Genomic DNA, 23,806 nt, shown 5'->3' with positions numbered 1-23,806 from the left:
CAAAAATTACACTAAAAGAGGATAAAAAGACAAATCTTGGTCACACCCTATTTTTAAAGGTCAGCTTCCCCCATCAACTCAGGGCCTGTTTCAACAGTGAGAGGAATGTACAATCTCTCTTGGCACTTGACACTTTGTTTTCTTGTTCTTTTCCATATGCACCCCAGGCCATGTGCTCTGCGCTGCTCTATATAAGGATGAGATGGACATTGAGGATGCAGTGTGCAAGCATGGAGGTGTGTGTGACTACTCTACTGCTGCTGGTGTGTGCAGCCTGGAGTGAGGCTGCCCCCGTTTCCATCTCCATGGGAGACACAGCTGCATCTGAAGATGATCAAACTTTGGCTGAGGTGAAACAAGCATTCATGATACTGTATGGGCAACATGTGTCCTGATTCATTAATCAATTATGCATGCAGATATAGGTCAGGGACTAATATAGCTTATTCTGTTACTGAATGCTTTCCACTTGCCTTTTCTGCCTTAGACTTTTTTGCACATTTCAGGTCCTCTGCTGTAGTTTGTTATGACATACTGTAGCACATGAATGTATACCTTTTTTGTTCACATACATTCACACAGACATTGCTCTCGCTTGTTCTCTACTCGCCAGGACTATCTGGAGCGCTTCTTCCTAGATGTCGGGACTTCAAATGGAACTATCATGAGGAGTGTGACAGAAAATGCTTCTTTCAAAGACAACCTGGAGGCGATGCAGTCTTTCTTTGGCCTGGAAGTGACAGGCACACTGGATAAGAACACCATTGAGGTGATGAAGGCGCCCAGATGTGGTGTCTCTGATATCAGCAGATACGGGCACTTTGCTGGACGCCCAAAGTGGGAGAAGAAACTAATTACCTACAGGTAAACAGAAGTTGATCACAAACATTATGGTACAGTTGTGGTAGTTGTGTGTGCACCAGTATTCACACTGCACATTTTTCTTTATGCTATCGTAAGGTCTGAAAGCGGTAAGAAAAATACACCCGTTGGTTTTGTGTAGACGTAAGCTCACAGGACACCCATGCCATATAATACAATAGAACTGTGACAGCTAGCATTTCACATACATCCAGCCGTGTGCATGTACATGCCTGTTGATAAGAAGTGAGCTGGGGTCTCAAAGCAATGCATGTGGCTGCATTACAGGATAACTATTTACACCCGTGATCTGAGTCAGAGAGAGGTGGACTACACCATTGGCCAGGCCTTCAAACTGTACAGTGATATCATTCCTCTGGACTTCAAACAGATCACCAGTGGCACTGCTGACATCATGATCCTCTTTAAAGGCGGATGTGAGTACTTAAAATAAGGGCATTACGCTTGAGCTCAACAATGTGCTTAGTGAAATACTACAGGATCTTCATCATTTCTCCAACTGTATACCAGTACAATTAAGATGGTCCGGGGTCAAAATTGTATTTCCTAACTCTGTATTCTGGTTGTGACAGTACCTGCCATGTTGACTGTCCTCCATATGCCCTCCACTGCATTGTAGATCATGGGGACTTTTGGCCTTTTGATGGTAGTGGAGGTGTCCTGGCTCACGCCAGCTCTCCTGGTCAGGGTGAAGGTGGCGACACCCATTTTGATGATGATGAGAACTGGACCCTGACGTCTCAAGGTGACTACCTCTGTCCCACTGTTTTACCTGCCTTTCACTCTTACAGGAAAAAAAAGTTATTTATCCTCTGCCTCTCATTATAACAAGTTATTGTTGTTTATTCTATTATTGTAGTTATTATTGTTATTATAAGTTATTGTTTTATCCTCATCTTCTTTGGCTATGGTTGTTTAGCAATGGCAAAAGAAGAATAACAGGAAATCCTTGAAAGGTCCACAGCTCCCTGGGATTGACTGTTTTCTGTGCTCCCCTCTACCCCTGCCCTCTCAGGAGTGAACCTGCTTTTGGTGGCAGCTCATGAGTTTGGTCATGCACTGGGACTGGACCACTCCAGGGACAGAAGTGCCCTCATGTACCCCACCTACCAATATGTCAACACTAATGGATACAAGCTGCCTGACGATGACCGGCGAGGAGTTCAGAATTTGTATGGTACTGACATATTTAATCATATCATATCACATCATATCATATCATATTAAATCATATTTTATTAAATCATATTGCATTACGTGAGCCTCACCTTTTATCAAAAATTCTAGGTGTACGGAAAGGTACCCCTCCAGACCCTACACCCCCTCCTCCTAAACCAAAGCCAGAGCCAGAGCCTGAGCCTGAGCCTGAGCCTGAGCCTGAGCCTGGGCCCAACCCCAAAGATGAACAGTGCAGCCGCAATCTAGTGTTTGATGCTGCCACCTCCATCTTTGGCGATCTCTATTTTTTCAAGAATGGGTGAGAGACAAGAAATGATTGCATTAGTTAAATTAGTTGTGTGTGTGTGTGTACTAAATGTATAACTTTGAATATTTCGTCAGATATTATTGGAGGAAAAGTACAATGTTTAGAGGAATTCCTTTAATCAAAGTGCAAACAACATGGCCACAGATCACTTATGTGGATGCAGCTTGTGAAGTTCCTTTGAAGGCAGTATACCTCTTCCAAGGTGGGTATCCAGGCTCCACATACACTGATAAATCAGGAACTATTGTCCATTAAAACCACATACAGTAGTGTTTCCGTGGTCCCGCCGGCGGGATGGTTACCCCCCTCCCCCCAACATTCTAAATCAATTGTATGCACCATATTGCTATGTAGCATAATGTTATACACCATTTGAAAGCTTTGACTCTTGGGAATCCAAAAATGACAACTTTTTCATGTACAATCTGTATAGTGCTTTACATTCTCAGATTAATCTTATTATGTCTCAATTAAATTTGATCCAAAATGCCCCCCTCCCCCTCCTCCGCTTTTGGTGCGCTGCAGCACAATAAGTAGATGCAATTGGGTACTGAAATATTCACAAGAATCCATATAAATTGAATCTTCATGTTGTATTATCCAATATTAGTTGTACAGATGTATAGTCTATCTTATACACACTCATTGAACCAACAAAATAAATGCAAAAATAGAGACTTTTTTGTAATTATTCCATATTTTGTGTAGTCAGTCTATATTAGAACACCTGACATACAATCTAAATAATCCACAAAACCTCAAAGTGTTACCTTTCATTTGAGACCAGGATTATGCTTCTACACAAAGGGGTTCATGTGCAGTAAGCATTTCATTGTCAGTATGCATTTTGGATAACCAAAAGTCCTATGGGGAGTTTCCATAGGCATTTTACAAAACGCATGAGCATACCTTGGCAAATAATGGTCTATATTTCCATTCTATATTGATCTACTATATCTACTATATTGATCTATTGATGGTATAGGCCCCAAAAGAGGTGGGAACAATGCCCTTGTAAATAGGCATAGTGCAATTTCAGGCAAAAACTTGAGATTTGTATTGAGATCCATGTGGTTAAGTCTAATGTTTGTTCACACGGCATCTTTACAGGCAACAAATTCTGGAAAATAAACCCGCGAGACAAAACCATTTTGCCAGGTTATCCAAAAACATTAAGCAGCTTGGGCTTCGCCTCAAGTGTGGACAAGATAGATGCTGCACTGTACGAGCCCCTCACAAAGACCATTTTCTTTTATAAAGGAGCACAGTATTGGAGGTATGTGACATATTATTTCCAAATAAAAATATCTGTATTTACAAAACAAATCATAACACCACTACTTGTCTTACATGATTGCAGCTATAATCCCAGTATAGAACAAATGTACAAAGGATACCCAAGGGCTTTATCTGTGGGCTTCCCTGGAATTGGTAACAAAGTGGACGCAGCTTTTGAGAATTACGGTAAGGAATATTTCAAATACGCCATTGAAACAATGAGTGCCTCCCTCAGGGCAGTAAACGCATGACACCTCTCTCTTCCAGGTTACCTTTACTTCTCCAACGGCGCGAGGCAAGTGGAGTACAACTACCCCTACTTGAGAGTGCAGCGCACCCTCCTCAACTATGGGTGGCTCAACTGCTACTAGTAGTAGACCCCACCACATGACAAAACATCACTTAATACATCCAGCAGCTTGTAAATACCTTTGCACTAACTGATACATAATGTACTTTTTTGTTACATAACCAGTTAGCTCTACAAACATGATTGTGTGGTTTCTGTGAAGCAATCAGGAGGAGATGCAGATCCGTCCTGTCCAAAAGAAAAAGTCAAAAAGTTTGAAAACACTGGACAAGATGCAACCAGAATTCTGGAGATTTCTCCAATTCCCTTCAATTCTGTAGTAAAACCAGCGATCCTTGATTACTAACCCCTCTGGTAGTACCATGTTACAGTTATAACTTTGATCTCCAAGCTCATGTACAGGGAAAAGAAATCTTTGTCTTGTCTATGCTATAAGATCATGTCTGCCAAATAAACAGTACAGCCTTTCCAGCTACTATACTTGATATGCTCGACCTGTGTGGGCATTGCCCTTAGGTTTGAGACCTGTGTGAGCATTGCCCTTATATGGTTTGAGAGTTGCTGTAGAAATGGTTTGCCCTCCAGGGACTGACTAACATCCAAGACATTAATTCAGTCAACGGTCAGCAGGTTGTGATGTGATTGCAGTCACAACAGAAGTAAAGGAAGGGGTGACTGTTGATGATACTGCTGTCTAATTTAGACTACTGCGCTGTGTACGCCCACTTTGCTTCTCTTCCTTTACTTGGTTTACAACATCTAGCCTTATCCTAACAATTCAGCAAAATGTCATTGATATTAAAGCATATTTTATTTACACTTATGCTGGCCATGTGACAGAACTGACTGCTAAATATAAAATTACAAAACTACAAAAATATGTCACCATGTTTAGTGAACCATGAGACAAAAGCTGTTTTTTATTCGTAAATATATTGCTTCAAGGATAATTTTTAAAATGATATAATGTGTTTAGACGATTCAGGTAGTCACTATTGCAGCTTTTGCATACATAAACCTTTAAGAAATGAACCTTCAGAAAAGGGTTTCACAGAATGACAGAGTAACAACAATTTCAAAATTGGGACATTTAATAAAAGTTAACTGAATGTGTATTTACAACTGTACTTAAATATGATCTACCATGTTGCAACCAGAAAAACAGAGCAACTTTTTTATATATATATACAGCATTGTGATTCACACTCCTTAACCATTTCTGCAGTTAATGGTGGCATCCACCAGGCTCAAAGTACATCCATGGTTTACAGTCCCCACAAACAGCATTCCACTGCTTCACTTAGTGCAGTCATCATTCATCATAATGCAGGGATGACAGGAACTTGTCAACGTCCAAGTCATCAGGGAAAGAATCCAACAGCTTCTTCTGTTTCTGTGAGCAATATGAAATTTGATGTTAAAACAGACATATTTGCAGGATGTACATCAAAGCCCCTCATCACACATCATCATCATTCAACCCGGCCAGGGTTACTCCTGTGCTGAGGAAAGTATCACTAGTCATTCTTGATTGGCTTCCTGTAGCTGGCAGACTACATTCAAATCCCTCAATCTGCTCTATAGGGCAGCCACTGGATCAGCCCCATCCCACCACCATCTCAAATAGGGATGTAACGGTAAATGTGGTATCGCCAGACTCAGAGAACGGCTGGATGAACTGGAGAAAGGTAAAAAATCAATTGTTTGACTCAAGGGGAGGTGGAAAATGAGTGTAATTCCCCAAATGGTGGAATATCCCTTTAAATTAGGGTTTCTCAACGGGGGCGGTACCGCCCCCTGGGGGGCGTTCGTACTACCTAGGGGGGCGCTGGGAACGTGAGAGGGTTTTTTTTTTTTTTTTTTTAATTTTAAACTTTCATGGTTTTCACATATTTTTGGTGCAAAAATAGGCTACCTGAAATAAATAGGCTATTTTCATTTATGGGTTTCTAACCCCTCTACCGTCCCAGCTACATTTTACTGTTTATCTATGCTCAGTGGTCATACAGTGCAGTTCGGGCCTGCACACGCCCGGACTCACGTTCCCCAGCCCCAGCTATCGTCATCTCTATAGCCGGTTTTCCGCTCGCTGTTGTTCTGCAGCTGCTCTGAGCGTAGTCTCCACGAAAAGACCGTTGGATTGTTACAGTGCATATGTTGTTCACGTGATGTGCACTTGATTTTTGTCCATGATAAAATGACACGTCTTGTTGCCTACATTTAATGTTCCTATTGATTTAAAAAAAAATCATTACAACCAATGCTGATGTGGTAGTGTTTTTTTTTACCCAACCAGTCTCCTATTGCTTCTAACAGTGGGCTAAATCTGCTCAATAATAAAATAGGCTCATAGGGACATTATCTTATAATTCCAGAAGAAACCAAAACAGCACAGAAATGGGCTCGTTTTTTTAATTTAAGCAATATAGCATGAGTTTGAGTGGCCCACCCAGGTGTGTAGTTTTTAATTTTTTTAATTGTGTGTGTGTGTCCCTTTGTGTTCACATTTCCTAGGTGATAGAATGATCCAACAAGTGCTGTGCCTTCTAGCGACAGCCCTGGTACATTCAAGAAACATTTAAAAACTCACCTTAACCATCATCAACCATAATCAGTTCATTTAATTAAGTCATACTTTGTACAAAATATACAACTCTAATTTGACACTTTCATTGCCATCATGTTAACTAATGTTGTAATGTAACTATAATGTTAAGTCCCTTTGGATAAAAGCGTACGCTAAATAAAATATAAAAACACATGGGCACTAGACAGTACACTGATGAAAAGGATGAATGGTAGTGTTTGCAGATGCAGGTTGGTGAAACTCACTTTCGCTTTCTTCTTGCTGCTGGAGTGCTCCTTCTGGTCAGCAGGGCTGGACTCGCCGGGCTTGCGCTTCTTGCTTTTGGCTGCAACCGTGGGGGCGGCTGCCTCCTCCTGCCGTAAGCTGTCCTTGAGGGGCCCCCCGGTGCGCGCCGCGCGCGACAGGATCATGAGCGTGTGGGCGGCCATGTTGATGCTGTTCTCGCTGCCCGTCTCGCTGGCCGGGCTGCAGGAGGGCAGCTCGGGCGTGGCCGGAGGCAGCAGGTGGCGTGGCGTGCCCTCTCCCTCGCGCCCCTGCCTCTGCCTGCCCGGCGTGCGGAGCCCGTCCAGCGAGTCCTCCTGCAGACGGCCCAGGCCGGGGGTTCTGGGCAGCGGCAGGTCCAGGCAGCCCAGCCCTTGCTTCCTGGGTGGGGTGGCTGCAGGGTGGAGGCCCTGGATGTCCTGGAGCATCTCGGCAGCTTGTTTGGTCAGCGGGCTGGTCTTGCTCAGGGCCTTGCTGGCTGCTGCGGAGGGAGCGGAGGCAGGGTCCAGCGGGGCTGGGGATGCAGGCTGGCCCCTCTCCTTCCCCCGGTGGGCCTCCAGCTCGTTCTCCTTGTTGGCGGTGACAGGAGAGGCCCCCTGCGGGGCCGCTGTCCTCTCTTCCGTCACCGCACGGCCATCTTGGGCCTTAACCGCTTCCTGTTTGCCAGACTCTTTTCCGTCCCTCTTGGCTCCTGTGGACTTTGCGCTCTGCAGATGCGATCGCTCTGACGGCTTAGTGTTCTGGGCCACATTGCTAGAAGTGCTTCCTGCGTCGGGCTTCTCCGTCATGTGGGGTTTCCTCCTGGACTCGAACCGTGTGCTGGGCCCCTGCTGGACTACTGCTGCTGCTGCTTTGGGAGCGTCGGAGCTCTTGTCCTTCCCTGCTGATGCATCCGGGATCTTAACCGATGTGTCCCTGTTCTGTGGCGCTGTAAAAGCAGAGGGCTGCGGAGTTTGGTCCTCCACCCGAACCGTCTCCACCCTCCTCTTGGACCTGCTCCCTCCGAGGATGATGGGTTTAGGGGTCTCGGCACGCCCGCCCTCCCTGCTTGTCTGTTTCTCAGTGGGGGGCGAGCCGGTGGGGGCCGGACTCCTAGTCTGTGTGGCGGGCGCTGGAGCTGGAGCTGCTGGCGGGGTTGGTGTGTTTGAGGAGGGAGCGTCGAAGCAGAGCATCCTCACATGGCCCGGAGCACCTCCAGCCTTCCCTGGCTCTGTGCTCTGACATGGCAAAGGAACAGCTGCTTTCGGTGCAGGAGCAGCCATCTTCTGTGGTGGAGCAGTAACCTTCTGTGGTGAAGCAGCCATATTCTGTGTTGGAGCAGTAACCTTCTGTGGTGGAGCAGTTACCTTCTGTGTCGGAGCAGTTACCTTCTGTGGTGTAGCAGCAATCGACTTGACCGTTTTACCTGAAACATCAACAAATGCTTCTGTTGTTCTTTATGGGATCAATATTTTTCATGTCTTACCTCCAAGTTTTTTCGAGTAAAAAGAGTCAATTTAAACTAAAACATTAATTCAATAAAGCTTCAACAATCAGAAAGAATATAACTAACTGCAGTATGCATTATGGCATTTAGTACAAGCATACCGTTAGCAGTAATTGCATTTGTGTACATGTTAACAGTGTTGTAGAAGCTATGTGGAGCATGACTACTTTAAAACTTCCTTCAATAGCAGAGGAAAAAAGAAAGTCTCACCAAGGTTGCTGGCATCTTGTTGAGGGGCCATATTGGGTTTTGCTACTAGGGTTGCTGGCTGGGTCACAGATGTTGTGCAGGGCAAAGTTAGTACCTTCAAAAAGATTAGACGTGTGTGACTTGACTTCATTGCCAAAAAGCATTTGAAGACGCATCTGTTTAAAACTCATGTCTCTAGCTCAGTATGTCTTTTCAACGCAACAGAACAAAATAGAAGCGGCAAAAGATCAACTCAAAATGCTGCGGTGCACACCACTGGGTCGTGTCACTTCCTCTAGCACATTCTAATTGAAAACAAAGTAATCAAACTGATATTGTCTGATACAGTCACAGTGACTCTCATTGCATTCAGTTAGGACACTGTTAAAAAAAACTGATACACACAAATGTAAACAGAACAAGAAGAGTCACAAAATACCACGTTCATGCTTCAGAAAGACATGCCATTGAAGGGCAAGTTTGTGGCACATAGTATGGCACAACAAAAAGGCGCTCTAAGCGATGCTGGGTAACATCACTCTGTTGACGTTCAAACAAAACAGAAAGCTAGCTCGCTACTTCCTCCCCCTCTCTCCCGTGCAATTGAAACTCTCCTAAACGCGCATTTTGTCTGTGATATGCCAGAACAGTTTGTTATGTTTTTATAAGCAAGGTTTGCCCAAGTTGTTTTGTGGCTGTTTTTGGATCCTGGGTTGTCCACAGAGATAGCGTTTTTACAGTGTATTCAGGACACAGGCAGCTAGCGGATGGTGAGGTGATGTTTGCTGTAAGTGACACAAAATGTTTTACCCTAATAAACGTATAACATCGCTTAGAGTATCTTTAAAAATAGTATGATAAAATTATCTAATTTTTAATGATTAGGGGTGTTACAATTTCAGTTTGAAGTCGATTGAAGTCAATCTTGAACTTTGAAATCAAAGGCAGTCAATGTAGCAGCACTCCCAATGTCACATCCAGCATGCATGCATCTGATTATAACATTAAACAAAATCAGATTTGCCAGGACTTAACTTTTAGTTCTTAATGAATCACTCGGCAGATGAAAATAATAAAGATAATTAAATCAGTAATGTCCACAACTGCATAACCTGCACAGTAGTTGATGCCGAGCTGGTAAGAGACATTCATAAACCTCTGCGCATCAATGGCGGTGTTATCTGGCGTTAATGTGACTTAATCCCACAAGCCACTTTCAGACATGACGTCCGGATAATGCCCTGGTAATTGGGCCCGGATCTCACGCGGACTTGAGTGTTCACACAAGACCCTCACGCACAGACTTTGCCTGGGTGGGTCTTATTCATACCTGAGTAAATAGTCTGGGGATTCAGGTTGTTATGACGTTTGTTTACTACATTCAGCATGGACATGGTGGTTTATATCTGTACAGCAATACTGGCAATGGATTGCATATGCAGCGTCGAGGAGAGAGAGCGCGAAATTCAGGCAGGTTGGAGAAGATACAAAGCAAAGATACAGCAGCTTTCTTTGCCATAAGACTTGATCGGAGGAGGAAGAGAGCTGCTGCATTTTGGCTGCATGCCCAGCAGCAGCAGCACGAGAGAAGCACAATGAGCCATGAGAGACCTAGCGGTGAACTGCTCTGGACAGATGCTCTAACTTTAATGATGAACAGTGGAGAAATCATTTCCATAGGAGTCGGTGCACTTTTGAGTTTGTTTTAAATCTGGTGGCACCTGCATTAACGCGCCACACTACACTACACTGGAGCCACATCAGAGACTGGCCATTGTCCTGTGGTGGTATGCTACGCCAAGTGAATACAGGACAATAAGCGGTCTCTTCGGTGTTGAAGTGTCTACAGTGTGTGTTCTTGTGTGAGAAGTTACCTCGGCCATCCTTAAACGTTGTCATGTATTCAGTCAATGTAAAATGACAGTTCAGCATTGATCTAAAAAGAGACGTCATCACCACTCCCCCTTGCTACGTGTGAATCACCTGCGTCTTACCCTTTTGGGTTCAGAAATACGTTCAGCCGCGTGACATGCGGACTTAGTACGAGGGGCCAGGTAGGGTAAGGTCCGGGTGATGTCTAGGTCAAATAATACGGACAAGTGTGTTCAAACATACAACCCACCCGCGTGACTTCTGGATCATGTCTGGATTCCAGTGTATGTCTGCAAGGGGCTATAGTGTCCCACGCACTGGTTTGGTAACAGTCTGGCTGGAACAAAACAAATGGCACATACCTGATTGGGCACAATGGTGAACTTCCCTGTGTTGTTCTGACCCATCACGGATACGGGCAACATTACACTCTGTAGCATAGACTGGACTGGTGAGGATATGATGAAGGTTGAACCTGAACACGTTTGGAGAGCAACACTGGTGTTACATTTCACTATACTAACAATCAGTTGAAGAGAACTACAGGCACTGCTATTTCATCTGCATGACTTTACAACATGTCACAAGACGCATAAAAAGTGTTGTGCCGTACCGTAAGGCTGTGGTACAGTCCGTGACCGCGGTGGCGTAGCCAGAACTTGGGGCAACGTGGTCAGCTTACTCTGGGTAGCCGGCGCTCCTGGAACCACAACCACGCTGGACTGATGGTCTCCTGGTAGCATCTGGTCCGTCACCACAAAGTAGCTGCTGGGTCCGGTGCTGGCCGGCAGCAGCTGGAAGAAGCCGTCTCCAGCACCTCCGGGGGCTAATGGCTGATGACCGTCCTGAGTGACCTCAGTCCTCTGAAGACAGCTAACTGCCTGGACCGTTTCCTCGGGGGTTACCCCGGAGCTGGGGGCAGACAGCAGCACCCCCCTGGCCGGCGACTTGGCGGGGGAGGAGAGGTATATGGTGGGGATGCGCTCCTCGCTGATGCTGGAGACAGCCTGGCTGAGTGACGTGTCTGTGGAGGGCTGCTCCTGCTCATCACTCACTATGATCTTCAGAGAGACAATCTGACCGGGGTCGGTCTCCGCAGCCGAGGAGGACGAGGGCACAGCTGCGGGACGAGCAGCTGGAGCCGATGGGGGCAAAACACTGACCCCTGAGCCTCTCAAGCTGTCTGGCGTCTGGGACTTCTGCACAGCTTGCCCTCCTTGGGACAGAGGGCCTTGTTTTTTGGGCTGGTCCACTTCTCCAACAGGCCCCTTGTTATTAGATCCACACAGAACCTCTGGTGCTTTCTCTGCGGAGCGACTAGCACCATGTCCCTGCGCTGATTCTTGCTGCCCCTCATATCCGGCTGTGGCAACAGGAGCCGAAGCGCTCAACAGGAGGTCACGTGCTGTTCCTAGCAGTTGGCTGCCCGCTATGGCCGGAGGCTGTTCTGCACCGGGGCCTTTGCTGACCTGAGACTGCTCCTGTGCCAATGACACAGAGTCGGTCTCAGGAACCATCGGGTCGTCTACATCCATATTCACTGTGTCCTCAATGTCTGTGCTCCTGCTGGCCTGAGAGAGGTGCTGAGAGGCCCGCGTGTGCCTTCTGCCCCCCCTCTGCTTTGGGTCCGCAGAAGACCCTCGGCCTGAGACCGGGCTCTCAGAGGCTGGCTGGCTGGGAGGCAGCACTGAGGGGAGCGCTGGAGCAGGATTCTTGGATGCATTTGAGGACAGAGTGGACTTCCTCTTGTTCTTGGCCTCTTGAGCTCCTCTCGCCCTTGCTCTAGGTACAGCTGAGGGCTCGGCACAGGATGCAGAGTCTTCCTGCACAGGACCTTTAACATGGAAGACATTTGGGGGAAGGGTAGAATGGTCATGCTCATGTTCATGTCTATGAGCTTATGTCTACAGGACATGTGTTACACCACCACTTCAACACTTCAACAGAAGAAAATTGATTAAATCTACTCAAAATCAACCAAGAGCGTCTGTCATTACCTAGGTGACCAGTATCGGTGGGCTCCTCCACATGACAAATGTCCTCGCTCTCCTGGTCTCTTTGGCCTCCCTCAACCTCCTCAGCACCGGTGGTTTTCTCTTTACCTGGAGTCAAAAGCAGTCTTGTTACAGAGAACGTGACCTCAATACTGGCATCCCCTTTGGGCTAATACACTTTTAACAGAAAAACAGAAATAAGATCTATTTTGGCATAATCCGTGACAAAAATAAAGACAGCAAGGATCACAGCGAATGCCCTTGCCCTCAGGACGTACCGTAGTCAAAGAGGTCGAAGAGAGCCTGGAAAGCAGGGTCAGACTCCGTCTGCTCTAGAATGTCCTGAATGGCATCATCAGTCATGTGGATCTCTCCCTACACAAAGAATCAAACAGCCAGGTCATTACGTGGATCTCAAAGTGCAACAGCATGTTTAGACAGATAAGGAAACTAGCATATTACCTGTAGGCCCAGAATTTCATCAATGGACTGGTCTTGATCCACTGAGCTGCATGCTGCCTTTGAAGCTTGTGGACTATTGTCACTAAGCAGGAAATCAAATATTGAACTATTTTAGACAGCACATTTCAAGGTCCATATGCTTATACTGTATGCATTAAGATGCATTAAACATGCATACATTTCTTTTTACCTGGCAAGTATTTTGTTAATATTTTCAGCAAGCTTTTCTTGTAGCGAACGGTCCTTCAGAATCTTCTCACGGGCATTTTCTATTACCATTTGCTGTGAAAGCAAAACATTTCCACATGAAAGATCTTGACGCCTTTTAAGTAAAATGTGAAACATAAAAAAACACACAATGAGCAAAAAATACTCACAGGGAAATTCTCTGACACCACTTCTTCGCCTTGTCCTTCTTGAGTGAGACCACTGGACGTGATGTTTGCCCGTGACGTTCCACTCCCTGAGGCCAGGCACCCCCCTCTTCTTCTAGGTGAATCACTGAAATGGAAGGACATTTGGTCAGGCAGTATCCCAAAGTGGTTTTACCATGTTATTAATGATAAACCATTCATTCCTATTGACTTAACCGACTTCAGCCTGTTACTACCAAATACAATGTCTTACCATTTCCTGCGTGCTGGAGATAGCGGCCCAGGAGTAAGCCTCTGGTCAGGAACAATTATTTGCAGTGGGGTATTGTCTGAATAAAATGAGCCAATTGTTAAAACCTGTTTTGTGATTGTAAAATCACCTCAATGTACTCAATGGTTTAAAAACAGAGCTCTCTCAAACCAGAAATGTTAAAAATGTTAACAATGAAAATGCTGGGAAAAGGAGGTGGAGATTGCCTATTCATTCTTACGGCTCAAGTTGATGGACAGGCGGCTCACATCCTGGACATGGGGGTGACTGAGAGTTAGTGGGGACAGCCGAGCCTGGGAGACACACACAGGGGTGGAATGTCCAGGAGCGCCATGCGGGGTGGGGAGGGGACTGGGCGCACATGAGCTGGGAGAAGGAGCCATCACACCACTAGGACTGGGACACGCCATAGGACTTGCCAGGGCCCGGTTTCTTATGATGCCATTTTTTGTACGCACTGTAGAAGTAAACAAAAGACGTAGACAAAATAAGCACCATCACAACATTCATCGCCTCCAAAGCTTAACCTCATAATATACACCTATAAACAAATCTTGTATAAAATGATACAACTCATGGTATAGAATTATAAAACTGAATTGTATGAACCAATTTTGTTTACATGCTGAAAAGAAGTCTAATCCAACTTCTAGATATAGCTTTAAACCACTACTGGTCAAAAGTTTTAAAATGCCTCAAATGTTCTATTTGTTCTTCAAATTTCATAAGTTTAAATGCAATAAATGACCTGAAATAGGGAAAAGAGCTAAACTGAAAAGAGCTAAACTGAACATTGCACATGGGCCTTCAGGGAATAGCTAATGGGTTGCAACTTAGAAATGTTCTTTAGACAATTAGGCTAAATTAAAGTAAAAAAGCCTTGCAGGTTGATGAAAACTATTTGCCGTTGTCCCAGCTTCCATTTATTACTTTAAAATCCCTCTGTTTCAACTGAGCATTTTACCTTCTTCTATGATGTTATCATAGAAGGTATACAACTTTGGTCTGTCGAAGACTGCTCAAAACAGGTCCCTGCAACTTTTACCTCTACCTATACCAACACAAAGTAGTAACGTAATGAGGTGCGGGATGAGGTATTCTCATGGGGTGTACATTTGAACTTTTTCCAAAGGACGACTTATGGGTAGATGGGGCACACAAATTAGAGCCTGCAGTGGGAACATGGATCAGGGAGTACAGTATGTAGATTGTAATTAGACTACTTACTCCTCTGGCTGGAATATACAATTGGAGAGTTCTCCATACATCTGCAAAAAACATGAAATAAGATGTACTTAATGTTAATGTCTGAATATTACCAATATATTATATACGAGTATAAGGAGTATGAATCCCTACTTGATCTGATTAAGAGTGATATCCAGCTTCTTCCATAATGATGACAACATGGCAGGGGCATGATTTTCTTGACTTATTTCTGTGAGAAGACAATCAGTATATAGGTAATGTCAGAGGATCTATCCCATCCAAGATTTGGAGTGAAAATAAACTTAATTTCGTCTCAAAAGAGCTCATCGCTTACCCTTTGTTTTGGAAGCTACATATTCATTCAAAATAGTTTTCAAGTTCTTCCCAAAAAGTGACTGAAAAGAAGGCAGAAAAGTAGCTTGGTCATTAATGTTATTGGTCTTATGCGTTTAGGCGCAATGTCAGCAAACGAATGACACCAGTAATGGCCGAATACTTGTATACACTCTAGAATACTTACAAACACACAGGCTGGAATAAGTCCATCCTCTGTACTGTGCTCTGCATACTCTTTCAAATTGGGGCTTTCCAGAATGAATGCTCTACTTGTGCCACTGAGACCTTCTTCTTGTAGATACCCTGTCGAGACGTACACCAACATCATCAGACATAAGACCTAATATTTCTCAACAATGTTTGACATTCTGTAAACACTATTTACGTTTATATCGGAAAGCTGAACTCGTCGCGTTATAACAACATGAAGCGGAGTGGAGGGTTACAAGTAACGTTAGAGTTAACGATCGGACACGATGTCTGTCGACCACGATAAAGACCTTAGTGTTATGTTGTCAACAAAACCAGACCTAGTTTAAGAATAAGTTAGCTTCAACGCACAGACACACTCCTCGGCATACTCTCATTGAAGAGGTGTTAGTCCTAAACTACAAATGGGTCCGTGCCGTTTAAACAATGACAATAACAAACTCGGGCTATCCTTGAATGACCAGTTAACGTTGCCAAAAAACAACCAATGTCACAGACTAGCGAGCATTTGGCTAACCAATGGGCTAGCATTAACCTACTCAAGGAGCGGGATCCGTACAAACAAGATCTTACCAAGAACAAGTCGCGCAATATCAGATGGTAGCAACATGATTGAATATCTCGCTAATGTTATAACTCCAACAGAATCACATTTTCAACTTAACTTGACCTACAACTGTACACAACTCTATTTTCCACCAACATCTTCGCTAACTGTGTAGTCAGTCCCAAATCCGAAAACGCGCGGAAACTCGCTCATGTCACCCGGAATTTGGCGAGTATCTGTAAGAACGGCATTGTGGGAAATGAAGTTCATAATCTGCCAAAATATCTGTGTCTTTTTAATTACATAGCACATATACATCACAGGTGCACATACTAATAGCAAGATAACATAGTAATAATCAAATAAAAAAAAGTAAAGGAATGTTTCGCGAGTATCTTCAACACCGCCTCGACACTACCAGAGAATGTGTAGACGGGCTCTGACACTACTTTGTGGCGATGTGAAGCTGCAGGCACCTACGGATATGCGTAAGTGCACCTATAAATGCTATCAATATAAAAGTCCTAGTTTCCATTCAAGATTGATGTTACGGTAATATACGTTTTGCTAAAGTTTTGTATGAGTGAATTTGCCCAATATTAATATTTGTATACATATATATTTATTTATAGAAATGCAAGCAACACGATCATTTTAACCACTTTATAACAAACGCTGCTATGATCTAATTTTAGTATATCCTGTGTACATGTTGTTATTTCCCTTTTTACTGTCCGTTGCTGCTGTCTTCTCTAGGAAAACCAACATGGCAGCGGCCAGAAAGCACAAACGCGTGGCTGCAAGTCAGCCAGGCTTTTTATCACTCAAAAGCTCAACAGACACCTCGGAATTAAACATTGGTCGGAAGAAACGTGTTAACAAAAATAAGAAAAAGAACTGGAATAAATTCAGTGACATTCAGGATGTGGAGGAGTTTTTGGACGACGTGCGACTTCAGGAGAGGGCCACGGGGTGAGCAGCAGCACAGTTAGAGTTAGCAAGCTTAACGCCAGATGGAGAACTGATTTGTTTTACTTAAGACAGCCACGTTTGCTGTAATATGTCGGCGTGATTTGATTGTCATGAAAAGAATGACAACATGTTATGTTCTATGTTATGTCGATCTAGCGAGCTATCCATTTAATGCATTCCATCAGATTACACAAGTGATGTCAAACATTTGCCCAGGTTGTCGTTGTTAACATATAATATTGGAACTAACTTATGCGGTTGCGTTTTGCTTCTCAGGGGATTGATTGCAGACAAATCAGATGACAGTTTGTTTTTTTTGGACATTGGGGAGTCAAAGAAAAAGGAGAGTTTGCCTACAGGTAATAAATGACGTGGTGATAACTCAATTTGAAACGTAATATTAATTTAAACATGGGACAGTCTGGCTGGTAGGCCTGCATTTTGTTTTGTTTGCATGCGCTGTTTTGATGATTAACTTTTTAATGTACTTTGTAGGTGGTGAAGAGGAAGACAAGAAGAAAAGGAAAAACAAGCGACCCCTGAAGGTAGACCTCATACTTCAGGCAAACTCCCACATCCCGGCACCGAAAGAGTAAGCATTTATATATTTTTTTCCTCTCGATTCACACCAATTTTCTGGTCTTGTTTGCATTGAAACTGCTAAACCTTTTTTCTGTTCACTTACACTCACTGGTCTAAAGGCCTATAACTAAGGCCTGTTAAGAATTGTTGGTAGACTCTCTGTCAATGGGAGGTGATGAGGCACAATTAACCACCTGAATAGGGCTTGTGTAGCTCAGCTGGTAAATGAATGGACTGGCAACACAAAGGTCAGAGGTTCGAATCCCACCAGCAGCTACTTGGTGCAACCCTTGTACAGCCGGTGAAAGACATGCCCATTGATGATTCCATCCTTGCGCTCACAGTATTTCCTCGGAAATGTGAAGACAAACACTTGGAACCTGGGGGGGCCGTTGTGTGAATGGCTCCCTAGGAACTGAGGGCATACACAATATAACCAATATATTTGGTAGTGTTCAATAGCTGGCCCTAGATTTAGATAGATACTTTATTGATCCCCAAGGGGGAATTCAATGTCTTAGTAGCATACAGACACAGCATGCACTTACAGCAGAAAAAGTAAGTATAAAAATATATATATAAGTATAAAAATATGAAAAACTCCACTGTAGTACTGTAGACAGTAGAAGATTAAAAAAAAAATACTTTTTAGATTTGGAACAAAATGCAAAACTGGTGATATTGGGGGTCTTGTAATCTCATTTTCTTTACCCACTTGGCATCAATCAGTATGTTGTCTGCAAGTGCACATGAAAATACTAAGGATAAATCGAGGTGAGATTGCATTTTTGGTCATTTCACAGGACTAAAATGGTATGTGGGGTAAATCAGAAACCTTCTCTCCTGTCAGCCCTGATATAATGCTTTGACCAACCATCTTGATGTTGATGGGGCAGGTGGTAGTCTAGTGGCTAAGGAGCTGGGCTAGCACGCAGTAGCCTGAATAGTTGTGGGTTCAATTCCCGGCTTCTACCATTGTGCCTTTGAGCACTTAACCACCTGAGTTGCTCTGGGGGGAAATGGTTCTTGTAATATAATTGGCATATGTAATTCGCTGTAGATAAACGTGTCTGCTAAATAAATAAATGTACAAATGTACATGTTGCTCATGAGATCACACAAGCTAATTGTGTTGTACTCCTTCAATTGTGTCTACAGTATCCTCGCCCACCAGCAGCCCAATGCCAAGAAGCTGCGACGCAAGCAGGAGCGGGCAGAGCAGCTGGCAGCCAAAGGTGTGGTGCCTCGCAGAGAGAGGCTCCTGGAACTCCGCAGAGCAGCCTTCGCAGCCGGAACGCCAGTACGAGAGAAGACTGTTCCCAATAACAACCCTGAGAGGGCCTACTACGACTTGTGGGGAGATCAACGTGAGCAGCCTTTTCTATTGACTTCTATTGACTGAAGGTTGTTGGCTTTGGAATTTTTTTGGTGTTGATGTTTGACGAGCATTCCTATTTTACAGCCGCAGAGACAGCAGATGGCTTCTACCTTGAACAGACCAAAAAGAAGCCGGTTAAGGTGAGCACTGTTGAAAGACTTGATAACTGCATTGAGGTATTGATTGATGATTGGGGGAAGGATAGAGAGGGTAAATTGAATGTTCTAGTATTTTTTGTTTGCATTTGCTTCTGATGTTGACGTGGACAACATTTTGTTGTTTTCTTTTCAGCGACCAGAAAAACTGAATGAGAGGCCGTCAGAACTTCCAGCTATTGAGGTCATTGCACCTGGTGGTTCTTACAACCCAGACTTCTTCTCCCATCAGGTGATACTACCGATCACACCCTCTGCCCCTTTGGACACATACCATTTTATAAAATGATTGTTGTTGACTGTCTTAAGTTCAACATAGTGTTTGTGATATCAGCTTTGTGACTGTGAATGACTGCAGTTGTTAGCATGTAGTTAGCATCTGACGTGTGTGTTTTTTTTTCTTTCCAGGAGTTGTTGCGGGAGGCCCATGAGGTAGAGGTGAAAAAGCTGAAGGCAGAGGAGCGTCTGGAAAGGCAACTTGCGGTGAATCGTCAGGAGCTAGCAACTGAGGTATAGCCACCCCCGTTTAAACTTTACCATACAGCTCAGCTCACTAAGCTAAAATAGCTGAGGACACTAGAAGAGTACAGCTCAAATAAATGAATTGCTGAATCTACATTAGCACAACACAGTGCAGCACAACAGCTTATTGTTCTGATGTAGAACACTGGGGCAACAGTCCTATGCACAATGTAGTGCAGTTAGTTCTGGTCACATGTATAAGTATGATGCCCATTAACCGCTCAGGGTTCCCACGCTTCATGGAATTTCCGGAATATCATGGGACTTTCGAAAGTCTGTTCCAGACATGGAAAGTCAGGGAGTCATGGAATATCAGGGAATTTTGTTGTAGCAACATTTACTTGCCAGATTACATTAATACAAATATTTCCACTCAGAACTGGTGTATGTCTGGTTATTAGCTTTAGTGCTTGCTTGATTAGCCCAACTTTGTTTATTCAATGCCCATTTATTCATCTCCCGCTCTAAAAAAGTAAAAGATTCTTGGGTGCTAAGCGGCTGCTCGGAAATCATTGGTCGGTATATCGTACCATTCATTATTTAGTAAGTCATGGAAATTTAGGTTTTTCATCAGGGAAAAGTCATTGAATTTTATATTTGACTTAGAGTGGGAACCCTGATTGTTCAAGCAAAGTAGAAGGATTGATCCTTCAGGACCATTTGATTGACTTGCACATGCAGGAGACCACATTTAAGGAGCAGATTCAAGGGCTCCTGGACGAAGAGGAGCAGGATGAGGGTGTGGCTGATGAGATGGCGGGAGACGAGGAAGACACTGGCATGGTCTCCAGCTCACAACAGGAGAAGAAGACGGAGAGACAGAGGAAGAAGGAGAAGGCAGACAAACTGAAGGTGAAACATTGATGTTTGATGTACAAATATCCTGTTCTCTTTATGGCCCACAAAACTGAAATGCATGATGTTACTTTGCTTTCTATTTCCCATTATTCTCCATTATTTAATTGTTAGCTTACTTTGTCCTTCAAAGTTGTTTTGGCATAAAGCATCTGCTAAATGTACATGTATACTGTTCTTTTGTTCTATCTATTCAGATCTATATCTATTCAGTTCATTGAGGGACACAATGTTGCACATTGTATATTTATATCAGTGTTGTACTGCTCAGGCACATACAGTGGATATTGGCACTTGTACTTCTTGTTAGATCATATAGATGATAATGTCAAGACTGCTTATAAAGTAGAGTATTAACACCATTATAACCATGTGAGGACTATGACATGCAGGTGCATGGCACTGTGCTTACTGCCAATGAAACCTAGAGAGCAATGAGTGAGATATGACTGGTCTTTGCATGTAGGGATATTGAGGAACACACTGTTGTGGTCAGGCTAGAGGTTCTATACTGCACTGACATGTGGTGTGGAGAGAGTGTCCTTCTGACCATGTCTCTGCTGTGGCCCCACAGGAGCAGCAGAGGAGGACGGAGCGGGAGGTGACCAGCAAGCGGCAGCAGCTCTTCCAGCTGCGCTCCATCCAGCTGGAGCTGAAGAAGCGTGACCAGCGCACCCGTCTGAGACAGAGCCGCCGCAAGGCCCTGCAGCTCGCCCAGAAGACCCAGCCCCGCCGCCTGGGACGCCTCAAGTGAGTCCACAGAGCTCTAGCACATGCATGCTTCTCTCTCTCTCTCTCTCTCTCTATCTTACACACACGCATGTTTCTCCTCTCTATCTCAGACACAGACACAGAGAACCACTAAGCAAAGAGCAGCTGTGCTGCATCCAGAGACTTACAAGTATCATCATACATGCTGATCTGTACACACCATCAAATTGATCTTCAAACACACCAACCACACAGCCTTCTGAATAAAATATGTTAATGATTTGGCTTGTTTGTTGACTAATTTGATAAAGCCTATTAGTGTGTGCATGGCCTTTACATTCAGCTCACACAGACAGTAGAAGGTAAGAAAAACTAATAAAACTAAATACTAAATATACTATATAAATTAAAGGAAAAAATCCACAGCGTGCTTGAGGGTGATCAAGCATGAGACAGGGCCGGGACTGGCCTGTAGTTCTGTGTGCATGGTAAGGTGCTCAAGAGAGTGAGTGTCATAGTGAAGGGGCAAAAAGTAGTCCAACAGTAGTGCAACAGTGCAAGAATAAGTTTGAGAGACCAGCATAAATAATATGGACGAATAAGAGAGTAAAGTATAATGTAGACAAGGTAATATAAAAAACTATAAAAAAAAAACGATGTCAGTGCAAGAACAGGTTGAGGTAATAGGGTTACAGCCATTCAGTATTGTAGCAGAAGCCATTGGTCATGTGTGCTAATATAGCATGAAAAACAGTGTAGCAGTAAAACAGTAGTAAAAACATTAGGCTGTGGACAGTAGTAAAACAGTAGTGGGCAGTCAGTACTCAAACATATCTCAGATGCGTTTGGTAGATGTGTTGTCTTGGTGAAGGTTAAGTTCTCACTAACTCAGATTTAAAGGGGAACTATGCAGGGTTTTTTTTTTAACTTAATTTGCCTTAAAAGCTTCGGAGTCATTGGAATGATTTATATTACTTTTTTCGGGTTGAATGGTGGCCGTCTCGCTTCCCCCTAGCGCCTGTGAGCGGGAAAAAAACACCTTAGCAAGTTTGGGCAGGTGGGCCGACGGACTCGGTGTCAGGAAGTAACCAGTGTAACGAATTGCTTTACTGCACTACACACATACACGCTAGGCACCGGCTAGAACAAGGTAGCGATGGAGTTTCTCAGACATTCATCATGGCAGAGCCAGCGAAAAGAAGCAGAAAGTGCGTAAACCGTTATCGGAGGAACAGGGAAGAGGAAAACGACAGACTGACAGATTGAGGAGTGTCGTAAATCATATATTCTGAGGCTGCAGGGGGAGCTCTGCAGAGAAACCTGTGAGCAAAAAGCGAGAAAACAGCAAAGAAATTGCCAAAACTACATAGTTTCTCTTAAATAACAAATCTTGAGAGAAACATTGAATTGAATGTGCATTGAAAAAGTATTTTATCTTTTACTGAAAAATTGAGTGAAAACAAGTGTTTAAATTTGTGTTCAGTTCACCATAGATCTTTGCATCACTGTCTACTCAATTGCATTGTATGCTCCTAGCACCACAATAATACATTTATGACTTTGGTTCTCATTGGTCACAGGTTCCAGAATCCTGATCTTGATGTGCAATTGAGTGATGAGTTAGCCGGCTCCCTTCGGAGACTTAAGGTAAGATAGTCGTCCGACAGTCCCATCACTAAGTATATCGCTGTTCTATGGCCTTTTCACAACATGTTTTGTTGTAACACTGTCTTACAGCCAGAGGGCAGCGTACTCAAGGACCGTTTCAAGAGCTTTCAGAAGAGAAACATGATTGAGCCCAGAGAAAGAGCCAAGTAAGACAGCTTCACATTTGGACAGTGTCTATGAAGTACAAATACTAGTGTTGTTTTATATGAAAATAACATTTACATTGCTTTGTTTATATCAGGTTCAAGAGAAAATACAAGCTCAAGTATGTGGAGAAGAGAGCTTTCAAGGCCATTACATAAAGACTGGTGCATATGAACCTACAGCCAAGACTGGGCTTATTCGGTGGATGGAGATCTTTCTGATGAGCTGTTGGAGCACACCATCTGGGACCACTCAATGTCCTTGCCAAGAAACCTGAAATTAAAACACATCCATCCTTAATCAACCAGTGGTTTGCCTTCTGCCATTGTGATAATTAGATGGCTTCACCTCAAGGACCCTTTCCTTCCTTCCATGACTCGGTCACTCATCTCAGTGAGAAATCATGGGAGATTTCACATCAGTGCAGACATGGTTTTCTTATTGTTCAAGGAGCCTGTGTCTGTGTCTCAGATGCCCTGGTCTAATACCCCCCCCCCCCCCCCCTTAGTATGATGCTGCTGTTTTCATACTTTTCAGTAAAAAGCAGATCACACTTCATTTGCCCCTGTCAGTGTTTAATTCAAACTACATGGCTCCCTGTCAAAACAGCTGCCAGGACACTGAAGGCGATTAAAGACCCACATTAAGTCAAGATTTTCAATCTTGTGTTATGAGTTCTGTTTGTATTTCTTCGTAATGACATGTCAAATCAAAAAGGTAATAAAAGTGAAGTATTTGACTTATCAGATGTTTGGATGTCTTCAATCTGTTGGGACAGTATAGGGCTTACAAGTCATTTTTATTGCACATCTATACATTATAATGGTTACAGCCATGGGTGACACTACAATTCTGAGACATTTATGTTTTTGTTTTGTTTTTGGAGACATTGAGCATGTGAGAACTGAGTTGTCCTCTATTTCTTGTTGATTAGATTGCGGAGCAGTCAGACATACACAGGATCCTTAAAGGCTCACCTTCACAGCACAGCAATGTGCTACCAGTACCCTGAATGCCTATCCAAAAGAAATCACCAGCAGAGCAACCTTTGCAAGCGTTCGTTGT

General features: G+C 43.8%; 3 protein-coding genes across 3 annotated transcripts; 2 read left to right on the top strand and 1 right to left on the bottom strand.

Annotated features, from left to right (window-relative positions):
• Positions 1-228: 228 nt before the first annotated feature.
• Positions 229-4,434, top strand: mmp30 (matrix metallopeptidase 30). Its single transcript, XM_076281866.1, has 10 exons — positions 229-350; positions 614-864; positions 1,150-1,298; positions 1,502-1,627; positions 1,898-2,059; positions 2,170-2,359; positions 2,443-2,570; positions 3,479-3,644; positions 3,729-3,832; positions 3,914-4,434. The coding sequence occupies exons 1-10, from the start codon at positions 231-233 to the stop codon at positions 4,015-4,017; spliced, it is 1,500 nt and encodes a 499-aa protein (XP_076137981.1). The 5' UTR covers positions 229-230; the 3' UTR covers positions 4,018-4,434.
• Positions 4,435-4,529: 95 nt separating this feature from the next.
• On the bottom strand, positions 4,530-15,956 carry npat (nuclear protein, ataxia-telangiectasia locus). Its single transcript, XM_076281865.1, has 17 exons — positions 15,781-15,956; positions 15,182-15,300; positions 14,996-15,056; positions 14,812-14,890; positions 14,680-14,720; positions 13,673-13,909; positions 13,435-13,510; positions 13,185-13,308; positions 12,998-13,089; positions 12,808-12,889; positions 12,624-12,720; positions 12,349-12,453; positions 10,965-12,185; positions 10,714-10,826; positions 8,501-8,594; positions 6,789-8,209; positions 4,530-5,349 (listed from the first exon to the last, which is right to left on the bottom strand). Exons 1-17 carry the CDS (start codon positions 15,815-15,817, stop codon positions 5,269-5,271), a joined length of 4,080 nt encoding a protein of 1,359 aa, XP_076137980.1. The 5' UTR covers positions 15,818-15,956; the 3' UTR covers positions 4,530-5,268.
• Positions 15,957-16,515: 559 nt separating this feature from the next.
• Positions 16,516-23,485, top strand: nop53 (NOP53 ribosome biogenesis factor). The gene is made up of 12 exons (XM_076281864.1): positions 16,516-16,726; positions 17,003-17,085; positions 17,222-17,318; positions 18,467-18,675; positions 18,771-18,826; positions 18,978-19,073; positions 19,250-19,351; positions 20,045-20,215; positions 20,793-20,968; positions 22,510-22,576; positions 22,667-22,743; positions 22,839-23,485. The coding sequence occupies exons 1-12, from the start codon at positions 16,521-16,523 to the stop codon at positions 22,897-22,899; spliced, it is 1,401 nt and encodes a 466-aa protein (XP_076137979.1). The 5' UTR covers positions 16,516-16,520; the 3' UTR covers positions 22,900-23,485.
• Positions 23,486-23,806: the final 321 nt, after the last annotated feature.

The sequence above is a fragment of the Alosa pseudoharengus genome, unplaced genomic scaffold (assembly GCF_046254945.1).
Source record: "Alosa pseudoharengus isolate Yale_2024_CS ecotype anadromous, Long Island Sound unplaced genomic scaffold, YU_APseudo_1.1 YU_APseudo_1.1_scf_13, whole genome shotgun sequence".
Classification (NCBI taxonomy): domain Eukaryota; kingdom Metazoa; phylum Chordata; class Actinopteri; order Clupeiformes; family Clupeidae; genus Alosa; species Alosa pseudoharengus.
Note: the sequence above shows the minus strand (reverse complement) of the source record. Positions and strands in the feature narration are given on the sequence as shown.

What these genes read in the sequence shown, in the direction of transcription:
- mmp30 (XM_076281866.1), top strand. Translation starts at nt 231, where the DNA reads ATGGAGGTGTGTGTGACTACTCTACTGCTGCTGGTGTGTGCAGCCTGG. An exon ending in GATCCTCTTTAAAGGCGGAT is followed by an intron (nt 1,299 to 1,501) that starts GTGAGTACTTAA and finishes ACTGCATTGTAG; the next exon opens with ATCATGGGGACTTTTGGCCT. An exon ending in AGGAGTTCAGAATTTGTATG is followed by an intron (nt 2,060 to 2,169) that starts GTACTGACATAT and finishes CAAAAATTCTAG; the next exon opens with GTGTACGGAAAGGTACCCCT.
- npat (XM_076281865.1), bottom strand. Translation starts at nt 15,817, where the DNA reads ATGTTGCTACCATCTGATATTGCGCGACTTGTTCTTG. An exon ending in TGTAGCTTCCAAAACAAAGG is followed by an intron (nt 14,891 to 14,995) that starts GTAAGCGATGAG and finishes GTCTTCTCACAG; the next exon opens with AAATAAGTCAAGAAAATCAT. An exon ending in ACAAGATGCCAGCAACCTTG is followed by an intron (nt 8,210 to 8,500) that starts GTGAGACTTTCT and finishes TTGATGTTTCAG; the next exon opens with GTAAAACGGTCAAGTCGATT.
- nop53 (XM_076281864.1), top strand. Translation starts at nt 16,521, where the DNA reads ATGGCAGCGGCCAGAAAGCACAAACGCGTGGCTGCAAGTCAGCCAGGC. An exon ending in CTTCAGGAGAGGGCCACGGG is followed by an intron (nt 16,727 to 17,002) that starts GTGAGCAGCAGC and finishes TTTGCTTCTCAG; the next exon opens with GGGATTGATTGCAGACAAAT. An exon ending in GAGCCCAGAGAAAGAGCCAA is followed by an intron (nt 22,744 to 22,838) that starts GTAAGACAGCTT and finishes TGTTTATATCAG; the next exon opens with GTTCAAGAGAAAATACAAGC.